This window comes from Podarcis bocagei (assembly GCF_964188305.1).
Source record: "Podarcis bocagei genome assembly, chromosome: 6".
Classification (NCBI taxonomy): domain Eukaryota; kingdom Metazoa; phylum Chordata; class Lepidosauria; order Squamata; family Lacertidae; genus Podarcis; species Podarcis bocagei.
This window is the reverse complement of record NC_138130.1, coordinates 79427962-79446751: the sequence shown is the minus strand read 5'-3', so window position 1 is coordinate 79446751 and position 18790 is coordinate 79427962. Positions and strand designations below refer to the sequence as shown.

General features: G+C 48.0%; 2 protein-coding genes across 4 annotated transcripts in view; one reads left to right on the top strand and one right to left on the bottom strand.

The window, feature by feature from the left end:
* Positions 1 to 18790, top strand: part of NBEA (neurobeachin) — a 366730-nt gene that overhangs the window by 199602 nt on the left and 148338 nt on the right. For all 3 annotated transcript variants that reach the window (XM_081197851.1, XM_081197850.1, XM_081197849.1), the window contains one exon: positions 10580 to 10716. In XM_081197851.1, coding sequence (XP_081053977.1) covers positions 10580 to 10716 — 137 coding nt within the window. The remainder of the gene's footprint in view (positions 1 to 10579; positions 10717 to 18790) is intronic.
* Positions 11474 to 18201, bottom strand: MAB21L1 (mab-21 like 1). The gene has a single exon (XM_081199224.1). The coding sequence runs from the start codon at positions 14249 to 14251 to the stop codon at positions 13172 to 13174; it is 1080 nt and encodes a 359-aa protein (XP_081055350.1). The 5' UTR covers positions 14252 to 18201; the 3' UTR covers positions 11474 to 13171.

The following is an 18790-nucleotide window of genomic DNA, read 5'->3' as shown; positions in this document are numbered from 1 at the left end:
CCATGAGTGTAAGTTCTAAAGCAGAATACAGAAATTTGATTGGCAGGCAAGCTGCATTTTTTCTGGCCCAGCCTTAGCTCATCTATCATCACTTACCAAAAACGTTATAAGGATATTTTTCACTCATGTTCCTGTAAAACGTTGAGAGGACAAAATAACAAATCTAGACTCTTATAGGAAACTCTTTATCCAAAATGGTCACAGTTTCTGTGCCAGATGCAGATGATTAAAAGTAGTTCTTGGCCATTGCTGATACATGATCACCTGGCATCAGATGAGAGGGGCTTTTAACTTTGTCCACAACCATGTTAAATCCATGTGAACTGTTAGTTTTTAGCACAGTTCAAAAGCATTGTTTCAACTTTATCTGCACTAGAAAGGAAGAACCAACATTTTTCAGAGTGTCATGGGGCAAAACTATAGTGTATGTTGGCTCTGCAGTACGATTTAAGTTGTTTTAATGAGCAAATAACTATATGAGCTTGCTGTAGGGGAGAAAAATACCCAGAGTTTACTAAAATAAGCACAACTCAGTAGATGCCTTCAAGTATATATAGCAAAAGTATGTCCCAATGTCTGCAGCAATATTGAGAGGAAATACTTTCTCTGTAAACATACGCAATATGTGTAAGTGTGAAGAAATAACAGGCTCCTAAATTTATATGCAAGTTACCCTTGAAATCTAGACTATGCATACACCATGTGGTAGATTTCCCCCTTTAATGCTAAATAGTCTTTTTTTGCACTTTTGCACAGTTAATTTTATTGTGTACATCACTGATAAATTCATTTTTGAAGCTGTTTGTTGGCCAGTTTGTCAGGAACAGAGTTGCTGGAATTCTTTAGTTTTTGCTTTTGATACAGATGGGTGGAAATAAGTTCTTGAAAACTTAAATTTCACCAGTTATGCAGCCAAAAGTCAAATTCCACTTGATCTTTATATTAAAGAACAAAAATAGTAAAACTGTGGTGTGTTACATATTCTTAGAATTTCTGCATGAGCTTAGAGTTCATTGTTTTCTATAACCGTTACTTTACAGACTACATGTTAGTGAATATTACTTATTTTATTTGTTGACTATTTTTCTTTAAATAATACTGTCCACACAGCAAGGGAATTCTCCAGCATCTAACTGGCTTATGTTCTGCATTTTTACTTTGTTTTGTAAACTATCCATAGCTTTACAAACTATACTGAGGAACAATTAATTTCATTTGATACATTTGATAAAACATAGTTCCAAGAAATTCTCCCAAATAGGTACATAACAGTAGCAAAAATAAAAACAAAGTGCAGGATCAAGACCATGGACATAGCGTCGTCACACACAGAGTATTCCCAAAGGCTCAGTAGAGTCCTGTCTCTCCATTCTCACTCTCTCCCTCACATACTGGGACAATGCAAATATGGAATTAATGGTCTGTGCACACCTCCCTTATCCCATCCAACCATTCCTTTTGCCCCGATACATGTTTCTCATGCTGAGTAACATTGACAGAAAACAAAGTGCCAGATGGGGATATAGGAGGCAGACATGCTCCTTTGATTCCCCTTACTATCCCATTTGTGCATTTGTGTTTACACCTGTATTTCTGTATACAGCTCGGAGCCTATGGCAGTCTTCTCTATGTGAACACTACATGTGCAGTGGACAGATTGTTCCCTGTGTGTCTACATCTTGTAGAAGAATATGCTGTTAGGCTTTTATACAAGTTCATTGAAACTGTCTTTACATTCTCCCACCCTTCTAATTCTTGCCATTTTACAATATAGTAAGCCTAGAACCTTGCTGGTTGTATATATAGATTTTCAAAATGACTTACAGCGTAATCCTAAACTATGCCCTGCACAGGAGTGAAATCTTATTCAGTGGGGCTTACTCCCAGTTAAGTGTGATTACAACTGGAGCCCTAAAAAGTTTATTCTAAACTAAATAGCACCTTGAGCTTAAAGTTACTGATTTAGAAGCAAATCCTATTGCTTCTAGTTAACAACAGTGCTTGATGTGGTTTGGCGGTCCACCAGTAGGTATCCCATCTGAAAATGGACCATAAGTTCTATACCTTGTCATTTTGGGGCAAACGTCTTCACATCTGGGTTGTTTCTGAAAATTATTTTGTTCTTCAGCTGTCTTCTTTTTAGTCTTGAACAATTTTTAAATGCCAATTATAATATAGCAATCTGGGGAAATTGACTATTTCAGGTTGACTATTTTTTAGAGACAAAAATTGATCTTGCATCCTAAGAAGCATTAGATTCTAAAGTGCCTAAATTATTTTAACTTTATAAAAAAATCCTTATTACCTATTTATTAAATGATTTGATACTGCACTGGAACATAGCAGCTTGTTAAAAAAAACAAAACCATACAAAACCATACTGGTGGATTAATATGTGTAAAGCCATCTGCAGAATTTAATTGCAATAGCACCAAGAAGTCCGGTACTATTTAGTTGCTTTATTAGCTATTTTATGCTTTAAATGCCTTCACTGAAATTAGAAACACTGTTCTGGCAGCTACATAAAATTGGGGCTAATGATTAACAGGAAAAGGGAGTGATCCAGTAAGCACTACTTCTGTGCAGCCTGCGTTTCCATTTATTCGCAGCAGGACTTGAGCAGTAGCACTCCCAATGCACATCCTGTTGAGCACTGTAGAGAAAGTGCTCCCGTCTTTAGCAGAACAAATCCTGTCTTTGTTTTCCCGGAAGTAATTCCCAATGAGTTCGGTGGGTCTTGTGCCCCGAACTGCTGCCTTAGGCTACAATCCATACCTGGCAATGCACACCAGGAATTCAGTGGGGCTCATGTCGAAGAACTCCCTCGTGGCTTCTGCTCTTTAAGCTGTGTGAGCTTGTACAATTTAGTTTGCATCGACCGACCTTCATTAGAAGTCTTCCAACAAGCCAAACGAAATTCAGAAGGTGTTGCCTGCTGAATCTATACCAGACTCTTTCTTCCCTGTGACTCTTGCGTGTGTTTTGCTTAAAAGATGTCTAAAGGTCAATCTCGCCGTTTCTTTCTGGAGACACGGCGCGCGTGTTCCCCAGGCGTCACTCGCCCCGGGGCCCTTTGGCTGCGCGCAGCGGACTCTGTGCGCCCTGGCGCCTCTCCGCCGCCCGGCCTGCCGCTTCTTCGGCTGGGCTGCTGGGGACGCCCAAGCGGGGATCCTCCATCCAAGCCCCGACTCGGCGGCTCGCCGCGGCCTGCCGCCCTTTGTTCTTCCGTCCGCCGAGGGACAACAAAGCGGACGGGCCTCCCTGGACCAGTCACGGCCGCCGGGGCCGGGCGGGCGCAGGTGGGAGCATCTGCAGCTCCGCGGCGCGATTTGGCACGGTCCCGGTGGACATGGAAAGAGGCTCCTGGCTCCGCTCAAGCTTGTGCCGATAAGTGAGTGGGGGTGGCGGGGTCTCACTTCTTTCCCCTGCTGTTTTGGACTTGGGAGTGTGGCACTTCCCCCCTCCCAAAGGGGTGGAATTGCTTGGATCGGCAGCGCCTGGCGCGCTCTCCATCCAGTCCATGCCCGGTGCGCCGCGTTATTGTTTTGGGGAGCCGTTTGGGAAGCGGAGCCAATGCCGCGCTGCTATCTCGGGGCCATAGGGAGAAGCTGCACTATTTTGATTACGCCTGGTGTAAACATTTTAATGTCGGATCCTTAAAATCCAGAGCCTCTCCCAAAGGGGATTAGAACATAATCCTCTCGCTCTATAGCTGGAGTGGATTAATTTCGTATTCTCTCAGTGGCGGGTTTGCTCCCTGAAGGCTCGAACAAAAAGACTCCGCGCTCCTTAAATGTGCCGTGGTATTGGGACTTGTAATTGGAGATTTCCAAAGGACAAGTGTAAAAATGACACACTATTAAGAAGGAGCGTTTCATTCGGTGCCTTTTCAGCGGGCGGGCGGGAGGGGGGCGCTTCAGAGGCTCCGAGTGAAATATGTGAAATGTTACACTCAGGTTATGATGTGGGGGAGGGGCGCCAAGTGCCTTTGGATCCCTGTCCTTTTGCTAACCTCACCCAGAAGGCCCAGTCCATCCCGCTATAATGCCAAGGGGCAACTGGGAAGGGGGCATCTGCCCCCTCCTCACTTGCGCTGTCCCTCCGCTTGTCCAGTGGAGATCGTCCTCCCCTGCTTGGAGAGCGCGCAAGTAGAGGCTGCTTGACCTTTGAGCAGTCGCCCATCCCTTTGCCTGGCAGCTTGTGCGCTGGATGCGTTCCCGGATCCTATGATCTCCTCCTGCAGGCCCTGGGCGAGGAGCCCCTTTTCGAAGGGGCTGGAGAAGCAGCCACCGTTCCAACGCCAATCCTACATGCTGGACCCTGGCAACACGCCCTCTGCCTTATTACAGACTGCCTAAGTTGGGAGAGAGTGCGCTACGCCACGGGTAGGACATATTTGCGAAGCAGTAGCGGAAACTCCTAGCTAAGCCTAAGCCTGACCTCTCCTCTTCCTGTGTGCTAAAGCCAGCAGGCTAACTCAAGTGGTGGCGGCGAGGCGGAATTCGACCAGGGAGTGCTTTTTAAAATACACTCCAATGAAGCAGTCCAATTACGTAAAGTTTATTCAAGACAGTTATAAAAGCAAATTAAGAGGGAGGTCATCAGTTGGTGTGATAAAGACAACAAAACAGTTTCTGGCTAATCAGTCTAGTGCAATCTAGTTTAGCCATGTCATTTGCATCGTCTCTCCTTGCTCACCCTGAGAAAAGTGAAGTCTTCTTGGATATCTATTGACTATGCCATTAACCCTTTCGTTTCAGGAGAGGGGGTTGAGTTCTCCTATAGGAATAAAGAGACCAGTGCACCTCTGCACATAAGGCAAAGGTTGCAATTTTCACAGTCTTAGCTCCAGAGATGAGATTCACATAATCAGGTACAGTATTGTTTGAGAGGATAGGCTATCAGTACTGGGAATACCCTAGAAAGGTGAAAATCAAGAAGGATGCAGATTGTGGATTTAAGAAATCTTGGAAGGACATAATCTGAGAAATCTCTTGATATGCCTTATAGTTATTTCAGCCAAATAGATACGGGGTTCTTAAAAGTGTGCAGGTTTGTAGAAAACATTGGTTATAAATCTAGGGTGGCTAACCTGGTAACATTCAGATGTTGCTGCACTTCAACTCCCATCAGCCCCAACCACAAGTCCAGTGGCCAGGAATCATGGGAGCTGTAGTCTAACCATATCTTGAACTTACCTCTAAGTGATAAGCAAATGTTCATTTGCTCTTACTGCTGAGTATATTGTTCATCATTGTACTTTTTCCAAGCACTGAATTAAAAGCCTGATTTTTTAAATTGTTTAATTGTATTGTTTTGTGGGCTCACTATTAGATGCCACTATCTGGACTAGTCCAGAGGTGTCTAGAGCACCATCTGCTCCTGTTTACTTGGATGAGTTTAAATTGTTGCAGCCTGATGTTGACAGACCTCTTGGAAGAGGGTCTGGCTGATCACTTGTCCTTTCAACTCTTGCCCATTGTGATGTATGAGAGTTAACCTGAGGGGTTTAATAGCATAGGTCCAGGGAGTGGTGAATGCCATGTTGCAGAAGGATGGGGTACCATTGGCTTTTAAAGATATAGTGTTGTGTCCTCTCCTTCAGAGGACCTTCCTGGACTTAGAACTGTTGAACAACTATTGCCGAAATTGCTAACAATCCCTTTTAGGCATGATGCTCAAGATTTTTGTGTCAGTTCAACTTACAGGTGTGCTTGGAAGAAGTGGATTACAGTCTGGGTTCAGGCCGTTATGGCACCAAAGCTGCCATGGTTGTCCTAGTGCTACCTTGTAGGCATTTGATACTGCACACCATAGCTTGGAGCAGTTTCATGAATTGGAAATGGAGCCCCTTCTGCACTAAACTGCTGTTGTTTCACTCCTACCTTCATGCTTCCAGAGACTTATCAATGTTGAACTATAACTTGACATCATAGGAGTTTGGTGACCCACAGGGATCACTCTCGGCCCTCATGTTATTCAACATATGCGAAGCTGTTGGAGCATGTCATCAGGGGAGTTGGAGTGAGGTATCAGCTGATGACCTTGAACTCTATGTCACTTTACCACCTGAATCAGAAAATGCAGTTCAGGTGCTTGATGTGGACCAATAAATTGAAATTTGATTCCAGACAAAATGGAGATGTAGTGTGTTGCAGGCTCTCACCTGTGGAAAGTGAGTAAACAACCTGTTCAGTTTGGAGTGGCACTGCCCTAGAAATAACAGGTTTGAAGCTTTAAAATGCTCCTAGACCAAACGCTGCCAGTGGAAGCTGGCTTTAGTAACTAGGAATACTTATTTTTGGACAGAGATGGTCTGGCTATAGTGCTCTGGTAACCACAGGGCTGGACTACAGTACTGCATTATACATGAAGCCTGCATTATACATGAACCCTTGAAGACTGTTCCAAAGCTACAGCAGTTGCAAAATGCAGCAGCCAGGGGGCTGGTAAGAATTCCTAGTTAGCCATAAATTACAGGAGTTCAGAGCATGGTTTCCCTAGTCGTTTTGTGTATTGTGGAATGAATCCCATCTGTAAATTGGGATAGTTTGACTAACTGAGAAGTTGGTGTTCCGTGTCATTTTTCCAGAATATCATTTACAGCCCTGAAGAGGTATTGGAACTTGTTTTCTGAGCAGTTTTTGTGGCTTAATGCATGAAACCCATCTAGCTATGTGTGACTGGTGGATTTGGATGATTAGGCGAGCTCAGAAGTTAGCATTCCAGAGCATTTACTCTGTTTATGACCCAGAGCAGGTAGTTCTGTGGAATATTTTTGTGGTTTATACTATATATGTGACTTGTGAATGTGACAGATCTAGTTAGCTCTGAAGTTGTTGTGCCCTGGCCATTCCTCTCTTACAGATGGGTTCTGGTTGTGAAGGGGTTAATACATATCTGACAGGTTTCCATTCTAAAATATTACGTCTAACGCAGCTTCCCGGTTTGGGCATTCCACCATGTTCCATAGGAAAGGGACCATAAACCAACAGTAAGGAAAGTATCAGTCGGTAGAGCATGAGACTCTTAATCTCAGGGTTGTGGGTTTGAGTCCCATGTTGGGCAAAATATTCCTGCATCCCAGGGGATTGGGCTAGACGACTCCGTGGTCCCTTCCAACTTTACAATTCCATGATTCTATGTGGATTTCCCTTACTGGACTCTTCCCCACCCAGCAAGAGAGGGCCAAGCAAGCATCCACCATCTTTCATTGCACTTTCTTCAAGTGCCCCCACTGGGCCAGATAAGAGATTGTCAGTGATCAAAGCGAGGAAGCAGCTCCTTGTAGTCACCACTCAGTCATCCACTTTTTGTTGGGGAGCAGGAAGCAGCTGCCTTCTGCTTTGGGGGGGGGGTGGCAGAAGCAATGGGCTGGCGAAGCCCCAAAGCAAGGGGTGGTGGCTGGGTAAAAGGACCAGCACTTAACAGACCACCCCAGACACACCCCCAGGCCCAGAATGCTGACTCTGCTTTCCATCTCTGATACCTCCTCGCTGGGATAATATCAAGGTTTGCTTACTTACATGGGTTTTGATAATGAAATAATCAGGAATATTCATGCTGCTAAGTAACACCCCCCCCCCCGCTTTCTTCCCTTTAGCGAAAAAAAAAGTTAATAGAAACATCTTGTGATCCTTCGAAACGCCGCTGGTTTGAGTGGTAGCTGTTTTTGCCTAGTTCAGGCTCGTATAGGATTCACAAGGTCGTTTGTTCAGAGGGCTTGGAAGTGTGAGGGGTTCCTCGCAGGCCTTTTGCTCTGAAATCTCCGCGATGCACTTATTTTCAGCAGCCATTCTGAAAATTAAACCCGGCTCGCCACTGTCATTCTCCCTTGTGCACCCACGCCCTGCACACAAAAGATTTAGGCATTCTCTCTCTCTCTCTCGATGAAGAAAAAGATTTCTTGCTATAGTCTCTGGCCTCCTGACCGCGAACTACCAGCCACTTCCTTTTTATTTTGCCCATATAACAAGCGGGGAGCCGGGAGGTAATTGGGTTAACTACCTGATCTTCCTTCTGGGAGCGCGCAAGGCCCACTAAACGCCTTCTTATCATGATCGACTATCACGCGGCTCCCCAACTGCATCATCTTTAAGGGACTTTTTTATTTTCTCGCCGAGGCCTGTAAAGCCCCGGCGCTCGGGTGGCGAGGAAGGGTTAAAGGCAGACGGGGGCGGGGAGAGGAGAGGGGCCGGGGTGGCGATCGCAGAGGGGCGGAGAGAAGCAGCAGCAGCAGCAGGGCCCGGGAGCTGCTGCTGCTGCCTGGGGAGCTCGGCCTGCCATTACGCACAAAGGCGAGGGGCCTGGGGAATCGAAACCCAAATCCACTTGTAATCGCACGAGAGAATCGCGCGTAATTACTCGAGCGACCGAGATTAAGATTGATGAGCCTTTAAAGCGCCGTTTCGGATCGATCCGCTGCCCTAAGCAGGAGCCCCGCCGGCCAGGAGGGCGGCCCGCTTGCCGGCCTGCTTGCTTCCTCGCTCGCCGAGCGCCACTGGCGCTGTCCGGCCGGAGGGGGAGGCGGCAGGGAGGACGGAGCAAGGGCGATGCCCAAGCCCCGCGCGTATGGTCCGCATCAGCTGACCGGGGTGAAGAGGCCAGGCTGGCCTATTAGGCGCGGGGAAAACAAGAAAATGAACGAAAATAGAGTTTGTCTCCATATTATCCAGCCCCTGGTGGGCTGGCTTGAGAGCTGTCAGAGGCGGGAAGCCGAGCGTTGCCTAGGGCTGGGTGGAGAGGAGGGAAGGAGGCGATGCTTGGAAGGGAGGGAAGTTAGCGCTTAAATGAGGCCTGCCACGCTCTCCGTCAGGCCGAGAGACGGGCTGAGCTCGGGCTAAGTGGCGGGTAGGATGGGGAGCTTCCACCAGCGGCATCCGTAGAGGCAGGAGACGGGGCTCTGGAGAAGGGCAGAGCTTGGCAGCGCAAATGGTGGTCGGACCGAGCGCCAGCCAGCCAGCCCTACCTCAGCTGCCTTCCCCACAGAAAAGAAGCCGGGGAGAGGCTGCTGGAGAGACACCAGAAACCAAATACGACCGAGCACATCATTTCACACACACACACGGAATTAACAGTCTCAGCACCTAAAAGAAAAAACAACAGTACCAGCAGCCAGATAATACTATGCCTTATTACTTCCCAGTTTCTAAAATGTGGCATCAGTGTATTGCATTTCATGTTATTCGAATAGATGTTTCGGTTTATTTATCCGTAGGACGGTCTTGGCTCAATATCCCATTATCCCATGCATTTATTTTTATGCGATCTGCATAGATCTCGAGATGGAATTTCCAATAAGTTCGTTTAGGATCCGGATGGGAAGTCTCCTTAGAGTCAATGTAATAACGGTCCGCAAACAGCCTTATGGCACCTTAAATGTTAACACATTTATTATGGCATACGCTTGTCAGGCCATAAGATGCCTGGTTCCTATTACTGGTCCTCCTGCTCTGAGGAGCCCCACGGCGCTTGGCTCTAAGGTTGCCGTCGCCAGGACTCTAACTAGGCAGCCTGACCCGCCTAATACAGCCGGATTCGCCTCCCGAGGAAACCTGCAGAGGATTGCGTTGCACAGTACTAGAAATGCCCAAATAATTTCGGGGTTTTCTTGCAGGTTTGAGCTACGATTCTGTGCACATTTACTTGGGAGTAAACCCCGATGAATTCTGTAGAATATACTTGCGTGTAAGCAAGTTAGAATAACTCTGAATCTTTTTGTTTTGGAGTAATTATGCTCTCAGCATTAACATTTCAATAAATTAAAGAGGGAGAGAGATTGTTTCTGGCGTCTCTGCGGAGACAAATTGTTTTCTTTATAACAATTGTTTGTTTCACAATAAAGGCTGCACTTTGTTTTACACACACATACACATTTTCTGCACAGAGAGAGCCCTAGTCTGGCATCTGATGTCTCGCAGATAGTTTTATGATGTAGAAAACACTGCATTGCCTAACGTCCAGAATAATAAAAAAGAAGTAAAACATATTCGATATGTGTGGTGCATAATTTGTATTGTAATTTTATGACTAGATACAGGAAGCGTAAATCTAAATATATTTTATTGGAAGCCCCTCTGATTTTTATTCCGTGACACTGCTTTTCTAAATACTCGCTGCCCGTCTTAGGCTGCTCTTCATACACACGTGCAAACCGGTAAATTTACTGAATTGAGTGGGACCTGCACTCGACCTTTATGTGATCGGGCTTCGAGATTAGGAAGAGAGGGGCTATTTTCATCAGCGGGCTGTGATCTCCCCACCCGCACCCCGCTAGTATTCTCAAATCTTCCTGTCTTTAGGTGGCGAGACCTACACACACCCTAGTTCTTGGGTGTTGTTTTGTTTGAAAGACCTATATAAAGTGGCCTGCTGTTCCGATGGTCCGTAGATCATCCTTTGAGGTTCAGGCATACACAGCGCCCCGCTTCCCGAAGCCTCTTCCTAGGTGTCCCGGCAGCTCTCCGTAGGCATCCCTCGCCTGAGTCGGACGGCTTCCTAGCTCCGCTCTGCCGTCGTCGGGCAAAGCGGCCGGCCTCTCTTTCGCAGCCTCCTCACGCCGCTCCGTCTTGTCTTGCAGGCCCCGTGGTCCTCAGCACGCCGGCCCAGCTCATCGCGCCGGTGGTGGTGGCCAAGGGCACCCTCTCCATCACCACCACAGAGATCTACTTCGAGGTAGACGAGGAGGACCCGGCCTTCAAGAAGATCGACCCTAAAGTGAGTACAGGATCCAAGGGGGGTGGGTGGGAAGAGGAGGGGGGGAGGTTTCCCATAACCATGAATTGAGGAATGCTCCCAAGTGCCTGGAAGCGCCCCTCTCCTTGCCCCCCTTCCTCTTGATTCCGTGGCTGTTTTATTTAAGAGCGCGGCGCGTTAATGATGTAAAATCCGCTCTTACTCCCGCGCTCGCTTTTTAACAAATCTTCCCCCCCCCCGCACTTCCCCCCGAAGGCCTTTGTATGAACGTGGGCAGATTTAGCAGTTAAGCCAATTGCTCGGAAATCCCTCGAGGTAATGGCGGGCCCGCACTCCAGCCTCTTTCCTCGGGCACCCGCGGCAGACAAGGAGACGCGCTCACTCTCCGTCTGCCTTCGATGCAGTCCCCAGGGACTGGAGCTTCCGCTTCTGCGCGGGTGCGCGGTGCAGGGGCGCGCGGAGCAGCTATTGCACAGCCTGGGCCTGTAGGAACTAGCAAGCTTGGGGTGCGCAGACAGAATCTCTCCCGAAGACCCCTGGAGCAAGGAGATAGAGCGGAGATTTGCCTTGTTACAGAATTCAAAAGTTCACGTCCATGTCGTTTTCCTTCTCTCCAGATCTATAGTGATATTGTTACTTTAATTTCACTTTCGTAGCCTTGTGTAAATACACACTATTGTGGCCTCAATGTCGAGGCCATCCGTCTGTTGCCCGCCTGCCAACCTTGACAGGAAGAATTAAAAGTGTCTTCCGGATTTTAAAACACACACGCAAGCAAAGCAAAACATGGAGTTGGGTAACATGGCGAGTCTAACGGTTTTGCTGCAGCGCATCCAAGCGCGGGCAGAGCGCAGCTGAAGTTTGAAACAGCATCACCTGGGCAGATCTTGAGCACATTGTTGCACCCCCTCAATGCTTGCCGGGATATTTGCCCTTTGGCTGAATCACGGTTTGCATCCGGAAGGAACTGCCTGCTGCGCTCTCTGCAAGGGCAGGACGGGGCTTCTGGCGGAGGCGGCTCCTTTGCTCCGGCGGGGCCTCCGGAGAGGCAGGCGCTCGCTTTTTCCAAACACAAGTGGCGGCGGCTTTATGGCCAGGCTGGTGATGTTTAGGGCAAAGGTAGCAACATTCTTTACCTGCCGATTGTTGGCTTGACCCCCGCAAATCTCTGAACGTTGCAGCTTCCCCCTCCCTTCTCTCCAAGTGCTGTTAATTTTGTTACAAACTAGGCTCGCTTGGGTAATGCGTGCCTTCAGCTTGGTTCAAAATCGGACAGCCACGTTAGCCTGGCCCACTAAATCTTTTGAGTAGTAGATTTATTTCCTGACGGTTGTAAAAATGTTACTCGCTTAATTGCCACACACCGGAGTGTGACCGATGTCGATGGCCTTCAGGACCCCATTTTTTTAGGGTAGGCTACACCGATTTTTATCTTCGTTTTAAATTATGCTACTTTTAACAGGCCGTCAAGGGCTTCAGACCCGCTTTACACCGCCCCTCCCCGCCCCCCAAAAAGAGAGAATGTAGCAGATTGAGGGCTTTCATGGAATCCAGCACTGAAACTCTTAAGCATATTTATTTTACTTTTATTTATTAGCTTGTAATTAAATAAAATCAGCAACAGAAATTTAAATCACAAAAAGTAATTATCCAGTGTATTTCAAGTGCATTTTTCCAATATATAATTCCAATATTCACAATTATATAAGCAAAATCCAAATTTCTTCTGAATATATTTAAATAACATTTCAAGTATATTTATGGAATGGTAGAAATAGAACAAGCAATATATTTGAAACAAAAAAAATGTAAACTTCTTTTTAGCTTAGACACTTCAAAAGACAAGTAACAAAAGTACCATGATAAAATCTACCTTTTTTTTAAGCGGTATCTTCTTGAGCAGAAAATGTCCTGAAGTATCCAAAATGGCAATTTAACTTCTTTTCACCAAATCACAAAACACTAACACCCACAATTTCAAAGACAATGTGAGATCACAATATTCCATACAATTTTTTTAAAAAAATGTACAGGGGAAGAGTTGGGACAGTTGTGGTTTGTTTTGTTTCTTTTCCTATCTAACGGTTGTGGTTATTTGGGTGGCACCTTCAGATTCTCTCTTACTCGCACAAAAATCCCGGCCTCGTTATAATCCATTGGTCTGGTTTCTAGGCGGAGTGGTCACAATCAGGCTAAAAACGGCAGCCAATATTGCATTTCCCCTGGTGATAATCATACACGGTTTCGTTTCGTTTTGTTTTCCGGGCAGGCTTTTAAAACCGGGATACCGGCAAGAGTCATAATACTTGCAGTTGGCTTGGTGTGCGTGTGCGCGCAGGCGGCCAGCCTCTTCCACGAACGCAGGGCGACGTTTGCCCCGTAAAACCCAGCAGAATCCTCCGAAGAGAAAGGCAGTTTTTTCTTTTGTTTTCGCGGGGGAGAGAAGAATAGTGTCAGGCCGCCGCTGGCTGGCCCTCTAAAGTTTCTCCAAACTTTTGGGGTTGGTGAGGATCTCCCTGGCCAGCCGCCACGTTTGTTTGGCCGCGTTTTCGAGGGCCGAGTGCGGCTTGCCCTGGAAGAGGTCTAAGTTGGGCAAGAAGTAGTGCGGGCAGCGCCTGCACTGCAGGCACGAGATGAGCTGCAGCAAGATGCCGTTGAGCCGGTCGCCCAGGCACGACTCGTCCCAGTCCGACTCGCGGGGATGCTTCTCGCACTCGTACGACACCAGAGTCTTCATGTGGTAGTTGTTGAGCGGCTGGCCGGGCAGCTCCAGGTGGCGATCCCGCAGCGTCTTGAGGATGGAGAGGCACTTCTTGCGGCAGCCGCCCATCTGCAGCCGGTTCTCGGCCTCGGCGAACTGCAGCACCCAGGCGTCGCTCTCGGCCGAGCTCTGCTTGCCGGCCAGCGAGTGGCACTCCTTGGAGAGCAGGTTGAAGCCCTCGGCCTTCACCTCGGCCACGCGGTTGGGCCCCGGCCAGGGGATGTGCGGCAGCGGCCAGTGCGCCGCGCTGCGCGGCCAGATGCCTGTGCATTTGAAGGCGGGCGTGATCTGCACCACGTAGCGGTCGCGGATGCGCAGCTTGACCTCGCTGGTGTCCGCCACCATCTTCACCACGTCGCGGTAGCTGCACTTGTCCACGGCCTGCGCCACCAGCGTCTGGAAGCGCGAGCGGATCTTGCGCGCCGACAGGTAGCCCGAGGCCGTGATGAACTCCACCCAGAGCGACATGCTCCGCTTGCGCCCGTCGCTCAGCTTGAGCACGGCGCAGCCGGGCAGCGAGCCGTCGTCGACGAAGTTGAAGACGCCCATCTGGTTGAGGTAGAGCACCACCTCGAACTCGGTGGGCGAGATGACCTCCAGGCCCTCGTAGCGGTTGTCCATCTCGTTGAGGGAGCTGATGAAGCGCGGCTCCTGCACCTCCACCTCCTTCAGCACGTCCGACACCACCTTGCACACCTCGCGGATGGTCTTGGCGATGGCCGCCTTGCGCGCCTGGCACTTCTCGTTGTAGTATTTGTTGAGGTGGTACACCAGCTTGGCCTGCGCCGCGATCATGTTGGGACAGAGATCCGGGTTGTAGACCGGAGTCTCGCAGTACGCGCTGGGATCCAATGCGGCTGCTAAGGCGGGAGCCAACTTCAGACGGGAATCCGGACGCCCGGCGCGGGGAAGCGGAGCCCCAGGCCGCCCAAAGGCGCTGCTCTCGCCGCCGCCGCCGCTGCTCTTTCTGCTGCTCGGCTCCTCCTCAGCTCCGAGGCTCGCTCGCAGGCTGTCTTTCTCTCTCCTTGCAGGCTGGAGGTGGACACTTCTGCCCCGGATAGATCTCGGAGTCTTTCCCAAACACGCACAGGCACACAAACCCCTGGGTTTTTTGTTGGAAAGGATCCTTTAGGGAGCAGAGGAAAGCATGGAAGAGCTGCAGTTAAAAAAAGGGAAGCAAAGTTTGCGCCCAGTTGCAGCCAGGCTCCCACCAGTCAAAATAATAACACATCGGAGCAGGCATTTATTTTTCTCCTGGAGTCACCACGGGGTGTGAGTGTGTGTGTGTCCGCGCAATGTTGGTAGTCAGATGGGGGGGGGGCGGATTTCTGGGTGTTTCTCTTTCTCTCTCTCCCCCTCTCTCTCTGTGTGTGTGTCTCCCTGTCTCTGAGTGTGTGTATATGTCAGGAGAAGCTGGCTGTTGGTTTGTATAAGAGCCCAGATGCACTCGCGTGGAAATTATAAAGGCAGGGCCAGGCAGGCGGGCGGCCAATCGCCACTGGGCTCGTCACGGCAGCCTCTTCCAGCTCCAGCCTGGTTAATTAATCCCTCTCGGGGAGACAGAGAAACGCACAAACTCAAGGTAGGGGGCTGGTGGCAGAAAGGGACCAGCCAGGCCAGCGACCCATTGGGCAGGCGAGGAGGCGGAAGGCGGCTACGGCTGTTGGGGAAAGGACTGCTTGCCACTCTTCTCGCCAGGCGTCCTCCGGAGCCTGCTCGTGGCGCAAAGGGGACCGCAGGTGCCAGGAACCCGGCACCCTTCTCCCGGCGAACTGGAGAGGCGCTTCGCTCCGGGGAAAAGGAAGCGGAGACATCACATGCGAAAACTTGGCTTCAACTGGCGCTGCCTGATAGACGTTGGAAACAGCTGGGAAGTTCTCCGCTTGTCAACCGGGCTATCCTAGTGTTAGAAAGTCACCGGTTGTACGATAGAGGGGAAATATGTACCAGGAGCAGCAGCCTCCTCCTCTTTCTTCTTCCTCCCCAATTAAATAGCACAAAAGGCGAGCTGACGGGTCTCAATCGATTGGATGCAAATGGAGGCGCGTTTTTTACCTGGCTCTTTAGATTGGTAGCAGCTGAAGGAAGCGACCAGTCGCTGGCGGGCTTGACAGTTTTCCGGATTGAGTTTCCGAAGACGCGCAGCCCTGGCGAGCAATGAGTTAGTTGCCTTGTTGCCGCCTTTGTGTACCGCACGTGTCGCAAAGGTGCCCAGCCGCCTGCGCTGTCATTATCAGCAACATTGTGGCAAAGTAAATGGCAACTCTTAATGGTCTGAAGTGGGCAGGTTTCTGCACCCCACCTCACCCCCGTGTGGACTGTACGTATTTGCAGTCTGGGTGGGTTGTAATGGGAACGCGACAGAGGAGGAGCGGGAGAAATCGCGGTCAAGCGGGCAGGCAGCTTTTCTGTCCCATTTGGACAGTCCAGGTTTAGGGTAGCTCTAGTTATGAGCCACTATCCCCTCCAGTGCCTCCAAGCAGGGCTGTTGGTTGCGCATAGCCGGCCAAACCTTCTGGTTTGCCGCCTGATCTCTTGTTCCAAGAAGCAACACAGTTCGGAACTGGGAGGGGAGCCCTGGAGCAGCTCCACCTTCCCCTCTCCCTTGAACGGCTTCCAAAAGCATCTATGAGCATCTTAATGTTAAAATTAATTGGGTGCTGTCTAGGGAAAGTTAAGCGCGCTTTAGTTAATTCGAAATCAATGGGATTTAAGCCTGCATCCTAAAGATGTTGCTCAGAAATATCCATTAAAATCAATTAATAAGAGTAAAACTAGACTGATGGGTGTTTAAAAAATATTTGCTGCTCAAGCCTATATACGTCTACTCGTAATTAAGTCCCACTGAGTTCAATGGGACATACTCTCAAGTAAATGAATATAGAATTTTAGAGCCTTAAGCTGGTGCCTAAACCCCATTGATTTCAGTAGAAATCAGGCGCGCTTGATTTGCCCTGAATTTAAGCCCCTTTGTTTATCAGTTGCTCCCTTAAATCTGATGCATGTCTACTTAGAAGTAAGGCCAACTGAGTTCAGTCGGGTTTACTGCCAAGGAACGGAATAGGATTGCAACCTTACCCTCCTGCGCTCTTGCAGAATTCGTTCGGAGCTCGGGTGTCAATTATTATTATTATTTCGTTGCATTGATTAGACCTGCTTCCAGATAATGGTGAACTTCCTTATCGCCCGGCCCTAAAGGCATTTGCTTCCATGGAAGTCCATCGACAAGTCGCGTGTTGGGCATTGCAGCAGCCCGGTCCCTTTAGGATCCTATTGTGGCTGCTTGGCCCTTCAGATCACCTTTGCGTCTAGCGATCTGTTTGGGTTGCCTTCACTGCGCGCTTCTCCTGGCGTGTTAGGTCGTTGAATTAGATAGAGGCGAAAGGAGGAGAAACTGGAGCCGCTGCCCAGGGCGCGGGGAGGCAACGGTAGCGCATCCTCCTGTGGACGCAGGGCTTTGCGGATGAGGATGTGGCGGGGCGCGCATTTTCTGCGCGGCCGTTTTCTGTCTGGGCAGGGATTGCAAACGGCGTCGAGACGCTTCCAGACAGCAGCTCACCAGCGTGGCCTTGTCTGAACTTAGCTTCAGAAATGTGCGTGGGGCAGGGAAGGATCGTGGGCGAGCAGATAGGTTGGGGTCGAGCAGCCGAACAACAGGTGGAGGGGCGCCAGGAGAGACGCTGCGCAAGCAAATCTCTTTCCCGCAGAGAAGAGACCCGTCTGCATCCCGTCCTGCTATTTCCCTTCGCCCTCTCGCCTCTAAGAGGCTAAGACTTGAGCCTGCGAAGGGGAAAGGCACTAGCGTGGCGCTCTCACATTTTATCTCCTTCACCCCGAGGGTGTTTGGGGGTCGGTGGGAGAAGGGACCAGGCTCCTGCGCAAGGAGAGTCTGGCAAGCATCTCGACTTTGCTCCTCTGAACCGGGAGCCCGGCCCCGGAGCACAGCCCCTGCACTTCTTTTTAACAGTACTGTATTAGTAGCGAGCAGGCTGTGTTGCCCAAATACAGAGATTTAGCTGGAACTGTGCAGTGAACTACTGAATCGCTTAGTAAAGGGGAAAACACACAGTAATAAATTGAAATTCGGTTCTCAGTGGAGGTGCAACAAAACTCCTCTGTGATAATTGAAAATCTTCACAACAAAGCACTCTCCTGAAGTGGTTCCTCTATGCTCTTCTAGCTGCTGAGATGACACATACAGCGAAGTCTTTAGACTTATAGTTTGCTTGTTTCCATAATGATAAGGTGAAGGTTAGAATTAACTTCCTTTAAAATTCCTTACATTGGTTAGGATTGAGCTATAAATGGGTTGAATTATCTGTTACGCCACAAAGTTGCTAATGTTTCTTGCAGAATATTGTCATTAAATATAAAATAATTACAGAAATTTATAAGCCTGCATTAGCAAAATGTTGCTACACCTCATATTGTGATCTGTGCATGTCTACTTTGTATGTAAAATATAATTAATTCAGTGGAACTTACTACTTGGTAACTATGTATGGAATTGGAGACTAAAACTGCAAGCTTGTGTACTTGGGAGAGTAGGTTCTGTTGTAGGCAATGATTGAATTCCAGTTTCACTAGAATAAATATTCCTTTATAAATTTATAGATCAAGCTGCTTTTCACATAGTGTTAAAAGTTTTGATTCTTTAAAATTAATTCAGTAACTGATGCAGTTGGTCCAGATATTTTGATTTATTTGAACTGTAAACTTAATCTAATAAATATAGAAGGCTAACATTTAGGGAATATTATTATTATTATTATTATTATTATTATTATTATTATTATTATTAAATATTGAATTTGTTTTGTTGTTGCATACAAAAACATGTAGGCACTGAGAAAAGCTGTGTAACATAACAATGATGTTATAGAATTTAGCATACTAGATTAAAATTAATTCCAATTTTCAAACATTTTGTAAGGCATTTTTTTAAGGTGTTTGGAAGTTTTTCACATCCACTTGTAGTAAGGGTGTTTAAAACTAGTCTAGATACAAAATTCAATGTGAACTTTAATTTTATTTTTAAATTTTAGTCCTGCCAGGATTTATGCCAGTTTTAATTGCACTGAATCCAAATGCAACTAAATTGAATGAATCCCTGTGCTTCTCTTTGTGATGAATTGGACTGAATGTTAACAAAGACTTTTAGACTTCATAGTCATACGGAAGTCTCACATTAGATGAAAAAATATAAATTAAGACGCTTGTTTGAAGGTGGTTAGCACACTTTACATATGCGCCTATATTTAAAATAGTCAGTTTTCTCTTTTCATTACATCCACCTATCAACTGAATCAAGTTTGGTCTTAGCGATAAGGACTT

What these genes read in the sequence shown, in the direction of transcription:
- MAB21L1 (XM_081199224.1), bottom strand. Translation starts at nt 14,251, where the DNA reads ATGATCGCGGCGCAGGCCAAGCTGGTGTACCACCTCAACAAATACTAC.